Source organism: Onychostoma macrolepis, chromosome 21 (assembly GCF_012432095.1).
Source record: "Onychostoma macrolepis isolate SWU-2019 chromosome 21, ASM1243209v1, whole genome shotgun sequence".
In the NCBI taxonomy this organism is placed as follows: domain Eukaryota; kingdom Metazoa; phylum Chordata; class Actinopteri; order Cypriniformes; family Cyprinidae; genus Onychostoma; species Onychostoma macrolepis.
Window position 1 is genome coordinate 28,862,594 of NC_081175.1, and position 23,191 is coordinate 28,885,784.

Below are 23,191 nucleotides of genomic sequence, written 5' to 3' on the forward strand. Positions count from 1 at the left end.
AAGAAATTAATATTCACTCAATATTATACACTAATATAATACTTTAACTCACTACTTGATTGCTTGACAGCTGTGTTGATTAAATTATTATGCAAATTCATTATTACTATTAAATTATATACATCTCAAACTTTAAATAAATATCCCTAAGAATCAAGAGTACTATCAATACTCTCAATTTCAATATATTTATGTAGTACAAATGAATTTAAGACAACGATAAAATATTTAAAATATTAGTTATGTTGATCAATTGAACAATTTAATGTAATATTGATATAACATATATATTAAAATAATTTTTCAATATATTACTCACTACCTGATAACTCAACTGTGTTAATCAGTCAAATTATCTTACAACAATTACTTGTTCATTAAATAAAAATCAACATCTTATTGGCAAACTATTAAAGACTATTAAATCTTTTAATACAGTAACCTGGATATTTTTCTGCCAATCAAATCCTAAAATGCATTTTTCAGCAACATCAGAAACATCAGGGCTGGCAGACATTCAGCTCATGCACTTCAGCATCAAAACAGATTCAATCTGAGCTCTTCAAACGCAAAACACACTCATAAATGAGACATTTATATTTCCAGAGACATTTCAGCTCTCACTGGGAGCAATCAACAAAGACATACACAAATAACGCTCACTACTGTCTGATATCTACAGAGATGAACCAACCGCACGCTTTAAAACCACGCGTCAACAATCATAAACAGAGAGAGATTTTTAAAAATTGTGTATCTGGAGAGCCAGACCAGAAGCATAAAATTCATACATTACCTGTTCTGCGGAAACAATACTAGACTGCATTAAAAATGCATATTAAAGATCCGTGATTGTTATACAAGTTACAAAGAGGAAAAATGTAGAAGTTTCTAGGGAGAGATTTGTTGCTAGAACGATCTCACCAAACTCCAGATAGTTTGAACAACATCGTCTTAATTATTACATCAATCAAGTGTTTTACCAATAAAATTACATCTATAATAAGGAAAAGTGTTTTTGGTTTTACTATGCACAATTCAATGTTATGTCATTGAAAAAAAAAGTTTGGTAACACTTTACTCGAAGCCTTTATATATACACATTATATAAGTATTTTAATGCATTAGTTAAGCCTTGTAACACACCTTATAATGCACTGTATGATTATGACAGTATAGCATTATAATATGCATCTATTCCCTGTTACAACTTTAACACTCATGACAACCAATCAATTTCAGATATAAAGAATTAGCACATTTTAATGCATTTTAACTTTGATTACAATTATTTATGAAAAGATATAATGTATTATAACACACAATATGAATACATTTATAATGCATTAGACATAAAGGCTTCAAGTGTTGCCAATGTTTTTCATTAAAATTTTATAACCTTCTCTTATGAACTAAAAAGGATGGAAAAATAAAATAATAATAGACTAACAGGTCTAACTAATCCAAACAAATCCTGATGAAATTAGTCACATTTTAGAAATTAAATGTAATGGAAAAATGTATGGTTTTTATAAAATAAAATAATAATAATAAATAAATAAATAAATATATATAAATAAATAAATAAATATATATAAATATATATATATATATAAATATATATATATATATATATATATATATTTTATTAACTTCCTCCTCCTATGAAAAGGTTTTTGTCAGAGTTAAAAAAAAGTAAAAAATAAAATAAAAAGTGTATAAATGTAAAATTAACCAATAATGTCATAGTCTTAAAGGTTTACGACCAATCAAATCTTGATGGATAAATTCAGTTCAATTTTAGAAGTTCAATGTTATTTTAGGGAAAACAATTGCTCGCTTTTTATTAAAAATTTTAATCCAATTTCATTAACTTCCTCCTCCTATGAAATGTAAAAATGGTTTTGACAGCTTGGAAAAGTAATATAGCAATAATGTTATAGTTCACCAGGTTTACCAATCAAATCCTGATGGATAAAAATCTGTCACATTACAGAAGTTAAAATGTTATTTTATGGGGGGAAAAATAGTTGCTTTATTAAAATTTTACAGTAACTTTAACAGCTTCCAGCTCATACTAAAAAAAAAAAAAAAAAAAAAAAAATTGTTGTGACAGTACGGAAAAGAAAAATGAATTAATGTCAACAGGTTTACATCCAATCAAATCTTGATAAAATCAGTCACATTACAGAAGTTAAAATGAGTTACAAATGCAGTTTCACATTATTTGAAACGCTGTTTGCAAGCCATCTTACTGCGGTAACCGTATGACTCTACTGGAGCGGACCGGTGCAGATCATCCCTCACAACAAATGAATCTCAGAGGAAAGCGAGGACAGAAGATGAGTTAGACAGCAGAGGAGTGAGCTGAGTGAAGCCGTGCAGCAGGAAAACAAACTCAGGCGTGGGGGAAGTGAGGTACTTACTATGGTAACAGGTACTCTTTTGCATTTCCATCTCCTGATTGTGACGCAGCCACGAAGAAGAAAAAGCACAAGTAGAGAGAGAATGTCTATGCAGATCAAATCACAGCCACCGGGTTAAATTAAAAAGAAATTAACAGAAATCGTAAAGAGACACACAGACCACCAGAAGTAAAGAATGGTTGCCAAGCCATTCTTAAAGACCCCAGAGAAATGAGCATGAAGGGTGAATGAGAACATTTAAGACAGGCGATTTAGAAGACATTTCTTAGATCGGATTACACCTGAATTTAATAAAATTGTGACCTTTTTGAGGTCTTAAAATACTACTAATTGACTACAATTGCATGATATACTAGTGACTATATTAGTATTGGATAAACAAGCAGAGTGAATGCAGTTTGTCAGAAAAAACATTTTTACAAAAACAAAAAAAGTAAAAGTTTTTAAAAATGTTTATTTAATCATTTTATTTTACTTTTTGTTCTATTTGTTATAAAAAGGCATATTGTCAAGATTTATAATGGCCTATTGTTCATAAATTATTATACTACTACTGATAATTAATTTCATGAAAATAATTCAATTATCGGTATCAAGGTTATAAAAGGTGAAAATGTTGGTGCATCCTTACCTATAAAGCATTATTTTATAATCTCAATATAACAGCTCCTGTTTTAATAAGAAGGGTGTAATCCATAGTAATAAAGACCAAGAGGGTAAATGAAAATAATTTTTTTTCTTTTTAAATATTTTTAACTGAGCTTTAAAACAAATTTTCAATATAAAGATTGTTTATATATATATTTTTTTTACTAATCTTGCATTAAAATGGATTTAAATCAGTTGTCTGAAGTTCTGAACTGCACTAACTGTTCAAAAACACAGTAAAAGTGTCAGGCCAGACTATTTTATAATTATGGGGGAGGGGAACAAAAACAAAACATCAATGATACCCTTTGGTCTGTTATTACGAACAGCAATAAATGTCCAAAAATGTTAATTAACAAACAAACACACACATTAGGCATTATGTTGCAGATATCAACCGCTCATGCTCAGAGAGACGTCGTCTGATCGGATAGACGTACCTTCCTCTACGCGCATAGGTGAGCTGGGAGGAGTGCAGGTGGCGCTGGGGACTTTCCCCTCTTCAACCTCTGGTGTCTGACCTAGAGAGAACACAAGCATCATTACAGTTCAGTCTGTAAACCTTTTCAAATGCAGAGATCTAACATCAAAACACCATGGATAATACCTGCGTCCACATGGAATCAGTGCACTTTTTACATTCATTGATGTAAAAAAAAAAATCTGTCAAATGCATATAAAGGATGCACAATATTGGATTTTGCCGATATCTGATATACCGATATTTTTTTCACTTATTTTAGACAATAACCAATACCGATACTGATAACGGATATTTCTCCTTTTGTTTGGAAACAACACCGTCTTTCCTGTGTAGAGATCTTATCGCTAGCAGACCTTGAGCACACGAGTTATTCGTCTTATCGGCAAGGCACATCAGCATTGTGTTTCATGTCAGGCCATTGCCGATGTTTACATTTCAAGCCTTTATCGATCGATTCCAAAAAACGTTCCGATAATATTGTGCATCCCTGATGTAAATATGGAAAATGTGTAAAACTGAGCAAAATAAAAAAAACAACAATAAAAAACAAAACATTTAATATACTATTAATAAAAATAGTATATTAAAAGACACTAAAAACACAAAAAACGACAACAAATGTTAAATAAAATGGAAATGAAAAAAGTGAATATAAAATAAACAGATTCAAAATATTAATAAAAAAACATAATGGTATATTAATAATCCTTTAAGAAAATATTAAAAATGTAACTAAAATTAATGAAAACAAATAATATAGAAAATTAACACTAATTTAAAAAATCTGCAGTAGTATTATTAATGATACTAAAATTATACAGTCTCAGTAGTATAGTATAAGTTTGATTCTTTCCAATTTTACAAATTACTATATTATAACAGCATATTATATAATTATATCATATAATAAATGACATTCATCTGCATTATAAAGTAAAAAATGAAAACCTCTGAAGAACCAAGAAACAATGTTTGTCAGATCTCACAAATCTCAGTTCAGATGAGGTTCATTAACACAAGAATATATTAAAAAAAAAAACCAACAAGAAGAGCAGCAAATCCCACTTCAGAGGACAGCGAAGAGCCCGCAGGTGATTTCAGTCCAGGATTAAGATTGCAAGAGCGGACGAGGGTTACACAGTCTTTATTTAAAGATCCAGGGACGGGACGTTTGCCAGGAGAAGGGTGGGATGGGTACAGACAGGCGTGTTGGATCACCAAGTTTCGAAACCCAGGGATAGCGAGAGACAAGAAGAAAGAAAAAGAGCCCAGCAAAGTCAGAATAAACCCCAAAAAAGCAGCTTTCCGCAGGCAGATGGGCAGGCGATACCTGCAGACGGCACGTCATGCTCAGACTCCGCGTCACAGCCCAGAGCTTTTAGCACAGCGGAGTGAAACTCCTTATGAGGGGATCCTGGAGCATCCGCCGGACTGTCCTGACCCGATGAGCGGCCCGATTCGATTATGGACGGTGGAGGGGCCGCGGTGGCCTGCGGATCCTCATTTTCCTGCGTGGATGTGACGCCTGGAGTCTGGGCTTCTTCGGGGGCCGAGGACAACTCCTCGACCTGTGCTAGATGCAATACAACAGTTTCTCTCCTGACCTGCAGTGGGCACTGTTGAGCCGCACAGGATTCATGTGCAATAAATCGAAAACACTGCACTGCAAATCTTTACGCACCCGAGTTTTTTTTGCTGAAATTACTTGTGCTCATACAATTGCTCAAATTACAAAAACCCCACCCCAAAAAACACTATAAAAATACATTATATACACACACATTGCTGTGCAAAAGTTTGAGGTTCTTAAAGCAGGGGTCACCAAGTTCGGCCCTGGAGGGTCGGTGACCTGCAGAGTTTAGCTCCAACCCTAATCAAACACACCTGAAGCAGCTAATCAAGGTCTTACTAGGTATACTTGAAACTTCCAGGCAGGTGTGTTGAGGCAAGTTGGAGCTAAACTCTGCAGGACACCGGCCCTCCAGGATCAAGTTTGATGACCTCTGTCTTAAAGGGTTAGTTCACCCAAAAATGAAAGTTAGCCTGTTGTTTACTCACCCTCGAGGCATCCTAGGTGTATATGACTTTCTTCTTTCAGATGAATCCAATCAGAGTTATATAAAAAATTGACTTCTGCATATACGGCAGATACCGGAAGTGAGAGAAAAGTGTTTATTACGTTTGAAATATGGATATTTTTCTTACAAAAAAACGCATGGATTCACTACAGGAGGCCATTATTCACCCCCTGGAGCCGTGTGAGGCACATTTTATTATGGATGCGCGCGCTTTATTTGACGTGTTTTGGACTGTTAAACAGAAACACCCACCTACTGCAATGATGGAGCTTAGAAAAGCCAGGACAATTTTTAATATAACTCCGATTGGATTCGTCTGAAAGAAGAAAGTCATATACACCTAGGATGCCTCGAGGGTGAGTAAACAACAGGCTAACTTTCATTTTTGGGTGAACTAACCCTTTAAGTTAAAAAAAAAAAAAAAAAAAGTATTCTTTTTCTCAGCAAGGATGCATTAGAATAATCAAAAGTGATTGCCAAGACATTTATAATGTTGCAAAAGATTACTGTTTCAAAAGCTGTTCTTTTGAACTTTATCAAAGAATCCTGAAAAATAAAATGTATCACTGTTTTCACAAAAATATTGGGCAGCACAACTGTTTTCAACATTGATAAGGATCAGAAATGTTTCTTGAGCTGCAAATCAGTATATTAGAATGATTTCTGAAGGATCATGTGACGCTGAAGACTGGAGTAATGATGCTGAAAATGCAGCTTTGATGACAGCAATAAATTACATTTTAACATGTATAATCCCACAGAAAACAGTTATTTTAAATCGTAATAATATTTCACAATATTACTGTTTTTACTGTATTTTTGATCTAATAAATGCAGCCTTGGTGAGCTGAAGAAACTAAAACAAAACAAAACAAAAAATTACTCGAACAGGCGTGAGTATCTAGTTCGAGATAATCAGACCAGTTAGTTTCAACTTCTGATTTCCGAACTCATATGTAAATGAGAATATGTAAAAACAAAATATGAAAGATGTAAATATGTAGAACCTTGTCAGGATGACTTGAAAGCAGCATCACAGGAAGTTTTTGTGATCTGTATCAGATTCTGCGAGGAGAAACGTGTTGATTCTACATTATGTGTGTTCTTACCTTCTGGGCCCTTCTGCTTGAGCTCCACTTCCCTGCGATACTCCTCCAGCTCCTGGTCTGTGAGCTTGTTGAAGGGGTTTGGTCCAGTTTTACTGACGACGACACGTGGTTGGTACTCCTTCTCAATGATGGCTTTAGACGCGGTCACTAGCTCCCCCTGCAGGACAAAAAAGGACAAAACACAAACAGAGTTTATTCACTGCTATCATGCTGAAAATTAACGTTTAGTCAACAAAATATAATTTTAGGGGTGTCCCCGACTAAGGATTTACAAAGTCGAATCTGAATTTTTTTAAACTTGCTGATAGTCGAATCGTATGTTTGGGGGCGTGGGAAAAATACATTACCAAGAGTCAAGTCAGACATTGGACAGTCTTAATTATTGACATTAACAGACAAGGAAAATGTGTAACGGACGCCTCGCAGATACAAAAATAACAAAAATAAACCCTAAGAATTCACAACAGTGCTCTCATTATAACGTTATGTATATGACGGTAGTTATTAAATGTTCTGCATTTCTGTTTTGAGCTGCGCGTGCTGAAGATGACCAGTAGAATTAAACATTTAATAGGTTTTTAAAATCAATGGGATTTAACTCATTTCATATAGAATACACTTCGTTATTTATACAACTTAACGTTAATATTACGACTTATAGGCTATCGCACAAAATGCCCCGAATGCATGAACGCATCTGTGCGGCTCTGAATGAACTCCTTTTGTGGACGCGTTCTTCACGCAACAACGTGCAGAAACACGACAACTAAACTCTAAAAAATTCACAGCGTTTTATTATAATAGTGTTCTCATTATAATATTATGCATATGACAGTCCCAGTCATAGTTATTAATATTATGCATTGTTTTTTGTCCAGATCACGCTGCGCGCTGAAGAGATAATCACTGTAGTACTACAATGAAGCGCTTTACTGCAGTGCAACTCAACCAAATGCATCTTATACGAGAGAAATAATATATACTGTACATGATCTATATAAACCGGTTGAAATCACTTTATACCCTACCTGATCGAAAAAATCCAGTCTTTCACTCTGTCTTGTTAAAGATTTAAATCCTTGCCACCAAGATGTTGGATTATGGAAAGTGAAACTTAAATCTATAGGGGTGGTTGGATTTATTCACGCACGTTAAAAAATATTTATTACAGGCTTCTATCTTTTCAGATTCTTATTTACAACATTATCTTAATAGGCTGTATATTAACTTATTGGGAGAAAACCGGTAGTTCTATGTGAAATCAGACATGATTTACCCCCATTTAGCCAAAATGGCATGATCATAACACCTCTGCGAATATTCGACTATGAGATTGATATCGAATCTTCGACTATTCGGGGTCACCCCTATATAATTTACAACAAACCTATGATAAAAGGTGGTGTCAAAAATGTTAAAAGGGGATGAATACAAGTGGGACACTTAACATATAAATGTCATCCAATAAGAGTTTAGGATGATACTTTATTTTATTACACAATATAAGTATCCCACTTAAATCTGTATTCAGTTTTTATTATGAAAGCCTTATTATTCATTGTTATTTTAGTTGAAACTCAAAATCCCAGCATAGACCTAAGTCAAAGTATAATTATTAAAACTCAAATGAAAACAGACTGTGAGGAAAAATTTAAAGTACGTGTTCAATTTGTTTGTCATGCAGCTGATAAAATGTAGTTTCAGTTTCTCACTGCCTTGTCTTTTTTTGGCAGATTAATCTGCTATGATTAAGATCGATAGAAATTTGACAGCTAATGAGAGTTTTGAATTCAGCACTGACGACTCATCTTTTTAACAAAAGGCCCTGAATGGTATTGTCTGATACAGTATTGAAGCTGTGTGTGGTTTCATGTTTCAGACAGTATTAATCGCAGGATGTACCTTTCGAATAGACCTAGAGGGACTAAAGCTCCCTGAAGGGTCAATGCCATCAATAGAGTCCGTACAGTCAGAGAGAGGAGCGTCCTGTAACAGTAAAGCTGGTGAGCAGTGCACAACCCACCACAATTACTGACCACACACAAAACATCATCCTACACGCTCACTAACGATGCAAGCCAGAATCAATGCATACAAGCAGATGACCATCCTCTCTCTCTCTTACACACACACAAAGGCTTAAAGTTAACATGAAATGAAAATTCACCTATTTTCTGAATTCATATTATTGAGCTTATCCTGAACAATTAATCTGTGCAAAAAAAAAAAAAGAACACTAAAAAAATACATATATTTAGAAAAATATCACTTTGGATAAAAGCAACCACTAAATAAAACAAAATGTAATTAATTAACATTACAGCTGCTGCAACCGAGTAATTTTGATAACTGTGTCATATTTATAACTCAATTTAGTTTAGCTTATTAATTTCTATAGCACATTTAAAAACAGCAAGTGCTGACCAAAGAGCTGTACAAGCAAGATTAATAAAACCAAAATTACAAAACATAAATAATATATAACAGGACTATCACGATGTAGTTTAGTGTAGATCAGAAGCATTTAAATTAAGTCTATAGGCCTAACAGTACTGCTCCTAATAAACTTAAAATATAATATATATAAAATATAAATACTTCTCACTTTCATTTAGTTTAAATTGAAGTACTACAATGACTAAAACGAAAATAAGAATTTTAAAAAACTATTTACACATTAAAGATGAAAAAAAAAAAAAAAATTACGAAAACTTTAAATAAAATTCAAATGAAAATGGAATGACATGTAGGGCCATTGCGCTCTGGGCGTCCCGAGTTTGTGCTACACTGTCCTATCAAAATAAAAGCGAAAATGCCAAAAATAAATCTTTAAAAAAAAAAAATAATTAAAATGTAACATAAAAATGAAAACTAACTCAAAATATCAATAAAACTATAACAGTATCTCAGCCCTAAAATACACACCCACTCGTGACCCAAACACACACACAAACAAACACACACGCTTCAGACATGCAGAAAGCATTTCCTAAAGAAGCGTATGGGCAGGCTGGAGCGAGACGGTGAATTCATGGCTCAGAGTCATGCACTGCAACACCAGAAACCAAACATATGTGTAGTCAAACCACACACAGATTCATACTGCTGCTCCCATACAATAACAACAGGACCATGGGACTGCATTTAAATAATGTTCAGCTGAAACCGTATTCACAGGCCTGAAGATTTGGTTTGGAATTGTGTTGCTGCACTTGAGTGGATTAGATGAATGATCTAATGGTTAGTAGCAAACACTTCTGAGCAATCCTGTTTTAAAGCATTTACACTATTTTGAAATGACTCTTACAGAGTTCAAAAGGAGATGTAGTAAAACTGCCACCTCCATACTGAAATAGTTTTTAGCAAAAACACAAACCTTTCAAGTCTGATCTAACATGAACTCAGATTTGTAAGCAATGGTTTATGCTTCTGTTAAAACCATGTGTTGGAGTCAGATGTTCTATAGCTGAATTAAAATAGCTAACTACTCATGAACTAATGGGATGTTCAAGCATATCAGACAGTGGTGTTTTATGGAAGCTTGCTTCTGCCACAGGATATATGATTTTTTTATTTTTTATTCTATGACAGAAACAGGCTTCCATAATTAAAACTTTTTATTTTTTTTTATTTCTTTAAAAATAAAAAATATTTTTTTTAAACACCTATGGAGAAAATGAAGAGGAAAAATTCTTCAAGAACTAGTAAAAGTTAAGTAATTAATTATTTTTAATAAAATACAAAACAGTAAAACATTAGTTATACAGACACAACTGGTCTGACTAGCAGCTCAGGGCGGAAAATGGCAAGTGAGACATGCAGAATTATCATTGCATGTGTTATGAAAAATTTAATTTACAACAGTATCATCCTGTTTAGTTTCTATTACAGTCAATGAGACAAAAAAAATGAAAGAAAAAGGGCAAACATGGCACTGCAAACCAATCAAAATGAAAGAAAATGGACACAGCTCTGGCTTGCTGGTCATGTGGTTTACTTACGTGCCATATAGTCACTCTCTGGGGTCAAAAGACACAATTCAATGGTTACACACACTGGAATAACGCCAGGAACAGAATATGTTGGATCTATGGGAAGGGACAGAAATGCAGATTTGCCAGACTCACCTGGACATACGAACGGTCCACCACGGCACCTGAGAGCACCTGCGACTGAGGACCTGCCGTCTTTTTGTCCTGCAGATTCTGGTCACGGATCTGAGGGAAGTAAAAATCACTGTTAATATGAAACTATAACTACAGAAATATGATAAAAGACTGCAATGTTTAATAATCAATTTAAAAAAAAACATCTCCCAGAAATGATAATGTGCTGAAAATGTCCAGATCCTCAGGCCGTCCAAGATGTAGATGAGTTTGTTTCTTCATCAGATTTGGAGAATAGTGTCATTCCATCACTTGTTCACCAATGGATGCTCTGCAGTGAATGGGTGCCGTCAGAATGAGAGTCCAAACAGCTGATAAAAACATCACAATAATCCACATCACTCCAGTCCATCAGTTAACATCTGGAGAAGACAAAAGCTGCGTATTTGTAAGAAACAAATCTATCAGTAAGATATCTTAATTTTGGTTGCTTCCAGACAAAATATAAATCCATAATCGATAATAAACTGTTTCGGACTTTTTCATTAGAGAAAGCCTTAATATTTTGGAGCATTTTGATGCGAGGGGCTCCTGTTGTCCTATCACATTAAAATGCACCAACATATTTGTTTTAAACTGTTTTGGCTTGTAAACGGTGCTTGATCTGTGCAGATTTTCTCCTGATTCAGACCAGAACACTTTATCACTGGAGGAAGCATTACTCGTATTTTAGACAGAAGCAACGGTTTGAAGTTAAAAATGTCTTAATGAAGGATTTGTTTCAGGTTTTGTCTACTCAAGATGTTAACTGATGGACTGGAGTGGTGTGGATTATTGTGATGTTTTTATCAGCTGTTTGGACTCTCATTCTGACGGCACCCATTCACTGCAGAGCATCCATTGCTGAGACACTGATGCAATGACATTTCTCCAAATCTGATGAAAAACCAAAATCATCTACATCCTGGATGACCTGAGGGTGAGGAAGTTGTCAGCAAATTTTCATTTTTGGTTGAAGTATTCCTTTAATACAGTTTTTGCATTATCATCATCAAAATGTCTTTAATCTAAATGATAAAAAGGTTCAGACCTTGTTGCGCATCTCTTGGACTTCTTTGGGGTTGGTGTTCATCGGGACAAACTGATTGGCCACAGCTGCCTGTCGGAGACTGTCCTCCTTAGTCCACTGAAATTATCAAAGCAAAGCCATTCAAATAAACCAAAACTAAAGAAATTTAAATAAAAAACAAATAAAATATATTTAACAAAAGATTAAATCATGCCTCTCAAACAATACCAAATAAACACAAAGCAGATCTATAACATAACTGATCAATTATAAATGGTCCACTGAGCAACGAACCAATGATGATGTACATTTAATAATGTGAAACTCCTTGTGCATCATCGTAACGCACAAGAATTCTAAATACAAAAAATTCAAAATTTAAGTAATTCATTAGTAAAAATTACCTTAAGATAAACTTAAACTTGTACCAATAAAATGTGTTATACCACTTGGAGTCTGCATTTATTGACATTCACCAGAATAAATCTGATTATAAATATAACTAACTCGATAAACTATTTAACATCAGTGTCATGGCAGCCACGGGCCTCATCATCATTGATACTGCCGTTGGGCATATAGTAAGGACAGAAAAGGCTAAAAAGAAAAGAAAGAAAAGAGCACAGACAGAGAAAAACAGAAGATTTAAGAGGATGATAGACCACGAGGGAGGCAGGTGTGAGGTGGGGTGGTGAGGCAGAAGCTGTTCTTGTGTTTAGGCAGTGGACAGAGGCATGAGTGGACAGCCAGAAAATCCCTTCAGGACCACACACACACACACACACACACACACACACACGGTTCAACATGCTGTCCAGGACAAACACAAAAACTGTTAGACAAATATACTAAATACTGACCTATGCAAGACATTACCACAATATTTTTGTGTAACGCTGTTTTGAGACATTGTGAAAAGCGTGCTTTATAAATACATTTAACTTGACTTTTGGGATTACACAACGAATTGTGATACAATTTGCACCTAAACAACAAACCAGGATAAGTGAAAATGTCAAATGACATTACAGAAAAATATATTAAGGTATCATTGGAATGATAAATTAAATATCATTGAAAAATGTTGACTTTGAAATTATTTTCTGTAAAGTTGCTTGAGCATTGCAAAAAGCGCTAGATTAAAAAAATTAAATTGATTTGGGAGATTACACAACTACGTGTGACAAGTTATACATAAAAGCATTTTTTAAATTGAACTGCTACATTTTTACTAATTTAAGACATTACTGTAATATTGTTTTTCTGTAATGATGCTTTGAGATGATGTGCATTGTGAAAAGCAATACATAAATAAATTTCACTTAACTTATGATATTACACAAAGTAACTAAACTAACTCAAAAACTAAAGATGTTGATTGAAGTTACAAACAAATATATTAAGGCATCATTTTTAAATTAATTGCTAAATGTTGACCTATTTAAAACATTATTTAAAAAAAAAAGTGTGTTCAAAAGTATAAGCAACAGAAAATGATCTGTTGTGCTTGTCTGACAATCGAGTATCTGGGAAGAATAATGTCAAACCCTGCACACACACTGTAAGAGAGAAAAACACACACGCGCACATGCACACACGCACGCACGCACACACACACACACACACACACACACACAGACGCTGTAAGGAAGGACAGAATTACGCCCAACTTTTCTTAAAACATACAAGTAAAAGATAAACTTCAGTTTATGAAGTTTCAGCTTAAGGTTTGGGAGGTTTACTCCAAAAGCTCTGATAAATGGAAATAATGGACTGTAAATTTCAAATAAAGATGAACAGCAAGTACTAAATATTTTTGAAGCAAAGATAGTTAGCGTTTGGCCTGGGTAAGAATAGCATGAGTAGCCAATGAGTTACTTGCTTTTACCAAAATGAAATAAATGCTTTCAGCACGGAACCAAAAGTCATGAGGAAGGGTTTCCGTATGGGCGCTGGAGAAACGGGGCACATGGGATGAACACGTAAACATGAAATACTCACTGATCACGATTAGAGCCCCACAACACAACACGCTCTCCCCCAACTAGAGACAATCGTTCGGAGAGTTAACAACCACTCATGAACCAATGTTTTTTCCTTTTTTTTTGGATGATTTTGAAATTTGAAAGTTAAAATACACTCATGCTCAGGAAGAGTTCAGGAAAAGGTAAGTCCAATTCAGGAGGAGGAAAAGGAAACTCATAAAAATAGAAAAGAGAAATTAAAAAGCCAACACAAATGTTTTTAAGCAGTTTAAGGAAAGAACATGGAGTCATCAAACGGCAAGCCACGACTCCATAAATATAAGCAGCCGAGCGTTTTCTCCCACAGATAGAGCTGCAAAAACCTGCTATTTCTCTGATATTCTCCGAATTCCTAGGTTGCCTTCAAAAAAAAAAAAAAAAAAAAATGTATTTTGTTATTTTCTTAGCAGCATTTTTATCTGCAGCCCTACATCTAGGCAAAAACTGTCAAAAACATTTCATATTTCACCCCAAAATTGAAAGATTTGCTAGTCTAATTAATTTAATGCCATGCCAGCTATTTTCATGGCAGGAAACATGTTAAAATGTAGCAAAATATAAAAATAATAATAAAATACAAAAGGTTTATAGCAATTATCTTCAAAAAAAAAAAAAAAAGAAAAAAGTCCTATAGGAGTTGAAACCATAATCCACCAAAATATAAAGTTTATTTGTACTACACTGATCAAAATGCTTTCAAAATCTAAAAAACACTTTGCATGAAGAAAATGAAGCCTGTTTTCAGAAACATTTTTTTCCCATTATGACATTAATATCATGGCAATTGAGCAGCGCATTTGCCTAGATGCCAGTAGTGGAAATGCAATAAAATGGGGCTTAACTGCCATGAAAATAATGTCACAAGGAAAATAATTGATGCATCTAAAATTTTATTTTATTTTCTCTATGCAAAATACAATTTCATAGTCTCTGTAATATGATTTTTGGATGAAATACGACCATTTTTTTTCTGGGATTTTCTCGAATGCTTTCCGATGCTTCTGAAATAAGACATGGAGACAGGCTTTTAGCAAAAGAGCACTTTCTTCTGAAGCAAAGAAGCATCTAAAATCATAAACGTCTTCTACTGTAGTGAAGTATCTCAGCTGTCTTAAACGCTGCGTCTAAGTACACAGTAAGTACATTAGCCATACAAATGCCTCTTTTCAAGGCATCCTGAGATAGACACTTATTTTAAAAAGCTATGAAGAAACTGTTCAAATGGAGTACGTCTCCATTAAAACACAAACGTTTACAAAAGGTGCGAAATAAAGCAATAACTGAAATAAACAACAGAAACGAGAGGAAAATCCACAGCAGCAGTAAGGATTAGCCACACCCACTTTGCGCACATGCCACACCCTCCCGGTCCTCCAGGAGAAGATCCACAATGCATCTGATCATTCATGCAACACAGCATGCACTGAGCAGCCGGAAAGAACCCTGACACCCCTTCGACCAATCGCGAGAGAGGAGGAGGAGCTTGGCACTGTGATTGACATACCAACCTGTTCAGAGAGGAATGACAGGAAGCAATGGAGAAATGTTCTTCCCCGCAGATCAGAAAAGACAGTTATGAGTAATAGGTTGGTTAAATCAGCGATCAAGCAATCAAACCCAGTATGAATCTTAAGGCAAGACACTACAGACAAAAAATAAATATTGAGATTTTGGGGTTATTTGGTTTCTCATAACATGCTATTTAAACAAGTGGAAAGAAATCCAAAATACACTTTTAAGTGTTTATTTTATTGCACCTTTGTGTCTGTAGATTTCAATGTTTCAGTATTTTTAAAGTTTTTTCTGATTTTCACACGGATTTATACAACACTTAATGAACTAAAACATGGCGAAAATGTTTTTTTGGGTTTTTTTTTCTGGCTTTTGACAGTATTTTCGGAGTTATGGAGTGATAAAAATAGAAATCCTTTAACTTAGAAATCACCTTTAACTCAAATATGTCCCAAAATGAAAAACCTGGAAATGTATGGAAATTAGTGTATATTTCATTAAATGATGTGTATTAGATATTGCTATTTAAACATAACATTTCAGAAAACTTAAGAATATATTCTTAATGTAATCAATCAACTGTAAAAGATCAGTGTTATTTTAGCATCACAGAGATACTATTACACTTTTATTAATATATTGAATTAGTCAATTTTTATATTTTCTGTTTCCATTTTAAGTTAATTTTAGCAATTTTGTTGTATTTTCATGTCTAGTTTTTGTAAAATATGCCTATATTTTATACATTTTTGTCAGTTTTATTTTTAGCTATGAATATTAAAATGAGATATGTTGCCTTTGCAACTAACAAGGCTTTTCGTATTTTATTTTACAGTTTTACATTTATTTCAAGCAATTTTTAAAAATGTTTTTAGTAGTGCTGTCAAACGATTAATCACATCCAAAATAAAAGTGTTTACATAATATATGTGTGTACTTTGTATATTTGTAATGTATATGTAAATACACACCCATACAGTATATTTTGAAAATATGTACATGTATTTACATGTATATATTTATATTCATATAATTTATATTATACATAAATGCATTTAATATATAAACATAATTTTTTTCTGAAATACATGCGTGTGTGTATTTATATATACATCATAAATATACACAGTACACATATATTTTATGTACACACAAACTTTTATTTTGGATGCAATTAATCGTTTGACAGCACTAGTTTTTAGTTTTAGTTAACCATAATAACTCTGTATGGTGGTATCTATTAGTTAATATTTTTTTACCCTATTCACCTGGGGTGTTTTGCCTTAAGAAGTCAGAGGTAGAAAAAAAAAAAGAAATATTTGCAAGAGGAAATGACTCCACAGATATAAAACAGCAAACACACCCAAAGCCACTTGCGTGAGTGTGTTTTTTTGCCCTGGTGTCGGGGTGCTATCCAGCTGCCCTCTCTAGCTCTGTAGCAGTACGTTTCTAAACTATGAACAATAAGGTTGGCACAGACCAAGCAGTTGGTAATACAGCTTGGCACGCAGACACCGGACGAGAGAGACTGCAGCAAGGGTTTGACGTGATCGTGTGTTATGTTCGTCCACACCTTAGTCTTCGCCTTGGGGCTACCGCTGCCATCCTGCCCCTCTTCTGCTGATTCGTCGGGCCGCCCGGCGGCTAGCCAGCGGGTCTTGTCCCGCTGCTGCCGCTGAAAGCTGTGCTTTAACGGGGAGCGTGCACCCGAGTCACTGTCCTCTGCGTATGAGTAGCCCGTGGCTGACGGGGGAATCTCAACATCACTGTACTTTTTAGATTTATCGCGCAGCGCCGGGCAACGGTATGGATAACCAGTCCTGTAGCCCTGCGAAAAGAGAGACACAGTCATATGTTGGGTCAAAAAAAGACGCAAAATAGAAGAGTCTGATCCCTGGCCTACCAGATTATCCAGCATCCTCATCAAAGCCTCAAACTCCTGCTCCCCGATCTGCCACTTCGGGTGCGAACTCGACCCGTCTCCAACCGGCTCGAGGTGGCGTGGGCGGGATTTATACTTGCCTGGGTCCAACATCACCAGGTTGTCAGGACCCCCTGCACTGGCGAGGGTGCGCACCTGCAATTTCAGACCAGAGAGCATACTGTTAATTAGTGGTCGACCGATATTTCGCCAAGGCAGATATATCAGCCAATATTTGGCATTTTTTAAATATCGGCATTGGCCGATAAGTTTTTCTATTTGGCCAATGCATTCGAGGCGGGACGTTTATTTTGACGGCGCTGAGAATGGCAGCACCTGAGCACATGGTGCTCACATTCTCCCTCTTGTTCGCTGTCTTCGTTAACCGTTCTGTCTAATACGGATAGAAGAAGTCCATCTAACAATCAGACAGAACTGTTAAACAAAGGGATTAAAATGTATACAAAAAAGTATTATAATGATTGCTTTTATAGTATTAGTTATAGAAAGGCTAACATTATAATACTTCCTCGTTTTCTGTCAGCATTCAGCAAACACACATTTATATCATTTAAACAAATCTTTGAACGGCTAATGAACATTTAATTTCACAAACCTTGCAAACTTAGTTGAATCCAGGTGTGAGATCTTGTGAAGTGGGCATTTGTATCCTGCATGATTGCATGTGCTCTACGTGACTTTCGGTGCGAATTGAATGCTTTAAACATTAAATTCATGATTTCAAATTATGCTGCGTTTTATGCATATTCATGTCATTTTCACTGTGTGCTGTAAAATGAGTGTAACCTTGGCTTTATTTGAAAAAATATGATTCCCAATGCACACAAACTTCCCTGAATACTGAGTGCCCTGTTGGTTACAGTGTTTACTTACTTTTTAATTATATTATTATTAAATATTTATTTATTTGTGAAAAATACTTTGTCATATAAAGTATAAGTATGTTTATTTTACAAATAAATTTTTGAATCCATTTTCAAATGATTTCGAATTTCTTAAATATTAATTTAAATAAATACAATTATATCGGCCGCCATACTTTCCAAGATTTCGGCATCGACTGCCAAAAAAACAATATCGGTTGACCACTACTGTTAATGATCAAAACTTGTTACACACACATTACACACTCGTTCTACTCCTTGTCTTCTAATTGATAGTTTTGACTTTTTTTAGCAAGTAAATATGATTGTACAAACATTCCCCTTCTAATTGTGTCAAGTCTAGACTGATTTTTATAAAGTAAATATAATAACAACTTTGATCCCCCTTAACTGATCATCATAAAAAGATTTGTGGAAACTGGTTTAAATGTGATCACCAATGTTGTTTGGTTTGATATTTATGTAAAGACCACTATGAAGAGCATTGAATTGCATTATCTAGATAGTTATTTATTTTTATTATTCCTACAATGATATTGTCCATTTGTAAATGAGTACAATATTGTAAAGTTTATCTTGTATTTTATTTTTTGTTGTTTTGTTATAGCTCTTCTTAAATGGTCTATTCTTAGTAATGTTGTTTTTGTAATTTTATTTTAGTTTGTTTGTTTTATTATTTTGGCAGTAAGGGTCATCATGGGGGAAAAGTTGCAACCTTACTTGTATAAAGTGTTCTATTAAATCTTGGAAAAAATAAATAAATTAATACAATAATAAAAAAATATTGTTAGTAATATCTCCAGTTGAATATATCTCCAGACTGGACTGAAGCTGCTCGGCTTTACTTTGATTCTCTATTAATCATTTTCTAGAAAAATCAGTGCGTCTCAAATCAGATCATCAGGAGCTTTTGAGGAACGTTTGTTTACAGAAGCTTCACTTTCACTGTTCCTCAGCGGAGGAATGATCTTCACAAGCCTCCAAAACATCTCACATCTTCTGAGGAGCGTTTATTTCTTCTCTCAATCATTATTCTACTGCATTGCATATTACTGGAGATAGTGCGACAACTGATATTTCATTTTATGCAAGTATCTGCTATATTGTTATAAAGATCTTTCATACTTTTTGGCCATAAAAACAGCATCATCTGCACCAAATTGCAATTGCAAATTAAATGTTTTGCATGGTTTAGATGGGTACCTGAATCTCACAGGCTGTGACCAGGTTGTGAATGTAGTAAAATGCCTCTTCAACTGTTTCTCCAACAGACACCAGACCGTGATTCCTTAAAATCAACACCTGAACACACAAACAAATATTAATTTAATAATTTAAAACCATATCAGGAACAAATGTTACATTAATGGCAAGCTCAGAGTAATACAATTTAAAGTAAACATAACAATGAATTACAAACAAAAAGTTATATTAAAAGTTGTTTTCTTTTTTCTTTCTTATTGATATATGATAGGAAAGCTACAATTTTTTGAGAAAGGTTTTAAAAATGTCCATTAATGAAGTTCCTAATAAAATAAAAAAAACTACACACTAATTGTATGGTCATTCCTATAAAATATACTGTACAGCCAAGCCTATAGTGAAGCCTTATAAAAATCACATACAGGCAATTCTCCATCTTTCAACTATTATACATGCGCAAGTCTTGTGTGACCAATTCAAGATCTTGTATATACAGTCATTTCTATTTTCACAACAGTTAGACCTTTTATTTATAACTAGATTCGTATAATTTGTTTTGGACACATTCATTCCATTCATCACTTTCTGGAAATGCTTAAGGTGAGTGCGATTTTAATATCAGATGATGGTTTTTCACAAACAACGATTTCAGTGCACAGATTTACACAACATAAAACCGGATAAGCCTGAAGCTAGAAGTTCAACATAAAGTGCTACAGTCCTTTAATCTGTGTGTATATATGTTACCTTGCTCTTAGGACCCAGGTTCTTCTGTATGAGGACGTTCTCCTCCTCGTCCACAAGTATACCGTGGTAATCGTGGTATGCCACCTCGCCCAGCGACAGAGCCTCGGGTGAAATGGGCAGCAGACCACACTTCATAGCAGACACCTGGAGGGCAAATCATTTAAATGCTTAATATGTATAAAACAGACAAAATTAAAATATACATACCATGAAATAAATTTATCACAAAATGTTTCAATGAAATAAATACATTTTTCACTATTTATTTCTGCTACCACCTCATAGTAATCTTATTTCATTTCATATTTTAATTTTGGTCGCAGTCTAGAGCCCTGGAATCTAATCATTTATGTTTAATTCACTAAATTGAAATGAGACACTCAATGCGCCTCGAAATATAGACACGTGAACATTATTTTTAATTGGTCACAAACACTTTTTGCACCGTATCACCTTTAATTTGATATTAATTAATTGGAAAGCTTTAATGTGAGATGAGTTTCCAGCTCTTACCGCGGCGCCAGCGGGCGTGTGAATGTGCACTATGCACTTGATGTCCGGTCGGGCAGCGTAGATGGCGGAGTGAAGGGTGAATCCAGCCTGATTTACTCCCAGATTAGTGCTGCCTCTGTCTACGATCTCCCCCTGCAGGTTAATCTTCACCTGAGGACACAGACAACACTGCTAAATACAAATATTTATCTCCAAGAAGTAGTACACTACATTATATTACACTAAATAATAATATCTGTTCTCAGATGGCCAAGAAAAACAAAGGCAGGGTTACCAAACTGGAGGCAGTGACTTCACTGTACAGAAGCCCGAAAGGGACAATCAGAAAACGCTCCTGCTCAGAGTTCAGCCGGACCTGAGGAGAGAAAAGAAGACAGGTTTGACTGAAATTCCCACATATTACATGTCCTGGTGAGTTGTGTTGTATATATTGGTGACTAACTCACAGTCAGGTGGTTGTAGATGAGCTGAGACCAGCCAAAAAGGTCAGCCAGGCGGTAAAACGCAGCAAGTTTACAGCGCAAGAGCTTCTCTCCTTTCTCATAAGCGATGGAGTCCGAACCTCTCAGATCATTCACTGGAGTCACCATCCCCAAACCTAAACACACACAAACATCCATTAGGGCTGTTTTGCCATTTCTACATAAAAAATATATATAAACACGTGGTCAGAATTGTTGGTACTCATGGTAAATATGATCAAAGAAGGCTGTGAAAATAAACCTGCATTATTAATCCTTTTGGTCTTTTATTTAAAACAAATCACAAAAATCTAAGCTTTCATTGAACTAAAACAATTGAAAATGGGGGAAAATCTCATTATGAAATAAATGTTTTTCTCAAATACACGTTGGACAATTATTGGCACCCCTAGAAATTCTTATGAGTAAAATATCTCTGAAGTATATTGCCATTCATAAATTACAATTTTGAGCACTCCAGGGTGATTATGAACATTAAATTATCCAGCCATGGCTTCCTGTTTCACAGAAATATAAATAGGAGGGAAAACAAAGCCCAGATTCCCGTAATCATCCATCACAATGAGAAAAACCAAAGAATATATTTCTGATGTGCAGCAAAAGATAATTGAGCTTCACAAATTAGTGAAGTGGCTTTAAGAAAAGAGCGAGAGCAGTGAAAATTCCCATTTCCACCATCAGGGCAATAATTAAGAATTTCCAATCAACATAAAATGTCACGAAACTGCCTGGAAGAGGACGTGTGTCTATATCGTCCTAATGCACGGTGAGAAGGAGAGTTTGAGTGGCTAAAGACTCTCCAAGGACCACAGCTGGAGAATTTCAGAAGATAGTTGAGTCTCGGGGTCAGAAAACCTTTAAAAAATAAAATAAAATAAAAAAAGTCAAACAGCACCTACATCACCACATGTTGTTTGGGAGGGTTTCAAGAAAAATTCTCCTAGCTCATCCAAAAACAAACTCCAGCATATTCAGTTATCAGACACGACTGGAACTTCAAATGGGACTGGCTTCTATGGTCAGATGAAACTAAAAAATGAGCTTTTCAGCAGCAAACACTCAAGATGGGTTTGGTGAACACAGGGATAAAAAGTACCCCATGTGTACAATGAAATATAGTACTGTATTTTTGATGTTGTGGGCCTATATTTCTGCTGGAGGTCCTGGACATCTTGTTTAGACACATGGCATCATGGATTCTATCAAATACCAACAGATAAAAAAATCAATAAGTGACTGACTCTGTTAGAAATCTTATAATGGGCATGTCTGGATCTTCCAACCGTACAATAATCCAAACACAAACCTCAAAAACAACACAAAAATGGGTCACTGAGCACAAAACCAAGCTTCTGCTGGCCATTCCAGTCCTCTGACCTGAACCCTATAGAAAATGAGTGAACTGAAGAGAAGAAGCACCAACATGGAGCTGTGAATCTAAAGGGTCTGGATGAAGGAATGGTCTCTGATCTCTTGTCAGGTGTTCTCTAACCTCATCAGGCATCATGGGAGAAAATTTAGAGCTGTTAAACTGGCAAATGGAGGTTTCAAAAAGTATTGAATAAAAGGGTGACGTTAATTGTGGCCAATGTGTATTAGAGAAAAACATTTATTTCATAATGATATTTCCCTCAATTTTAAATTCTTATTATCCAATGAAAGGTTAGATTTTTATGAATTTTTTTAATAAAAGATCAAAAGGATCAACAAAACAGATTAATTTTCACACCCTTCTTTGATCATATTTACCAAGGGTGTCGATATTTTTGGCAATGAGAGTGTGTATATATATATATATATATATATATATATATATATATATATATATATATATATATATATATATATATATATATATAAGGGGTGGCACGGTACATGTATTCGTCCCGAACCGTCAAGGTACGGGCGTCTCGGTTCGGTGCATGAGGCCTTACGACCAATACAGACAATTCATCCCCAATCCA

At 34.7% G+C, this 23,191-nt stretch overlaps 1 protein-coding gene across 12 annotated transcripts in view; it reads right to left on the reverse strand.

The window, feature by feature from the left end:
* The window catches only part of add1 (adducin 1 (alpha)), a 43,852-nt gene that overhangs the window by 3,105 nt on the left and 17,556 nt on the right, over positions 1-23,191 (reverse strand). Inside the window, exons 4-18 of one of the 12 annotated variants that reach the window (XM_058758066.1) lie at positions 21,192-21,343; positions 21,020-21,100; positions 20,746-20,895; positions 20,233-20,376; positions 19,486-19,584; positions 17,360-17,533; positions 16,937-17,284; positions 11,942-12,037; positions 10,873-10,962; positions 10,747-10,764; positions 8,648-8,731; positions 6,746-6,902; positions 4,889-5,131; positions 3,515-3,595; positions 2,427-2,460 (exon numbers count right to left, since the gene is read on the reverse strand). In XM_058758066.1, coding sequence (XP_058614049.1) covers positions 2,427-2,460; positions 3,515-3,595; positions 4,889-5,131; positions 6,746-6,902; positions 8,648-8,731; positions 10,747-10,764; positions 10,873-10,962; positions 11,942-12,037; positions 16,937-17,284; positions 17,360-17,533; positions 19,486-19,584; positions 20,233-20,376; positions 20,746-20,895; positions 21,020-21,100; positions 21,192-21,343 — 1,951 coding nt within the window. Of the gene's footprint in view, positions 1-2,425; positions 2,461-3,514; positions 3,596-4,888; positions 5,132-6,745; positions 6,903-8,647; positions 8,732-10,746; positions 10,765-10,872; positions 10,963-11,941; positions 12,038-16,936; positions 17,285-17,359; positions 17,534-19,485; positions 19,585-20,232; positions 20,377-20,745; positions 20,896-21,019; positions 21,101-21,191; positions 21,344-23,191 lie in introns of those variants that run through there. The other 11 variants (XM_058758067.1, XM_058758070.1, XM_058758060.1 and 8 more) reach the window with 11 other exon arrangements.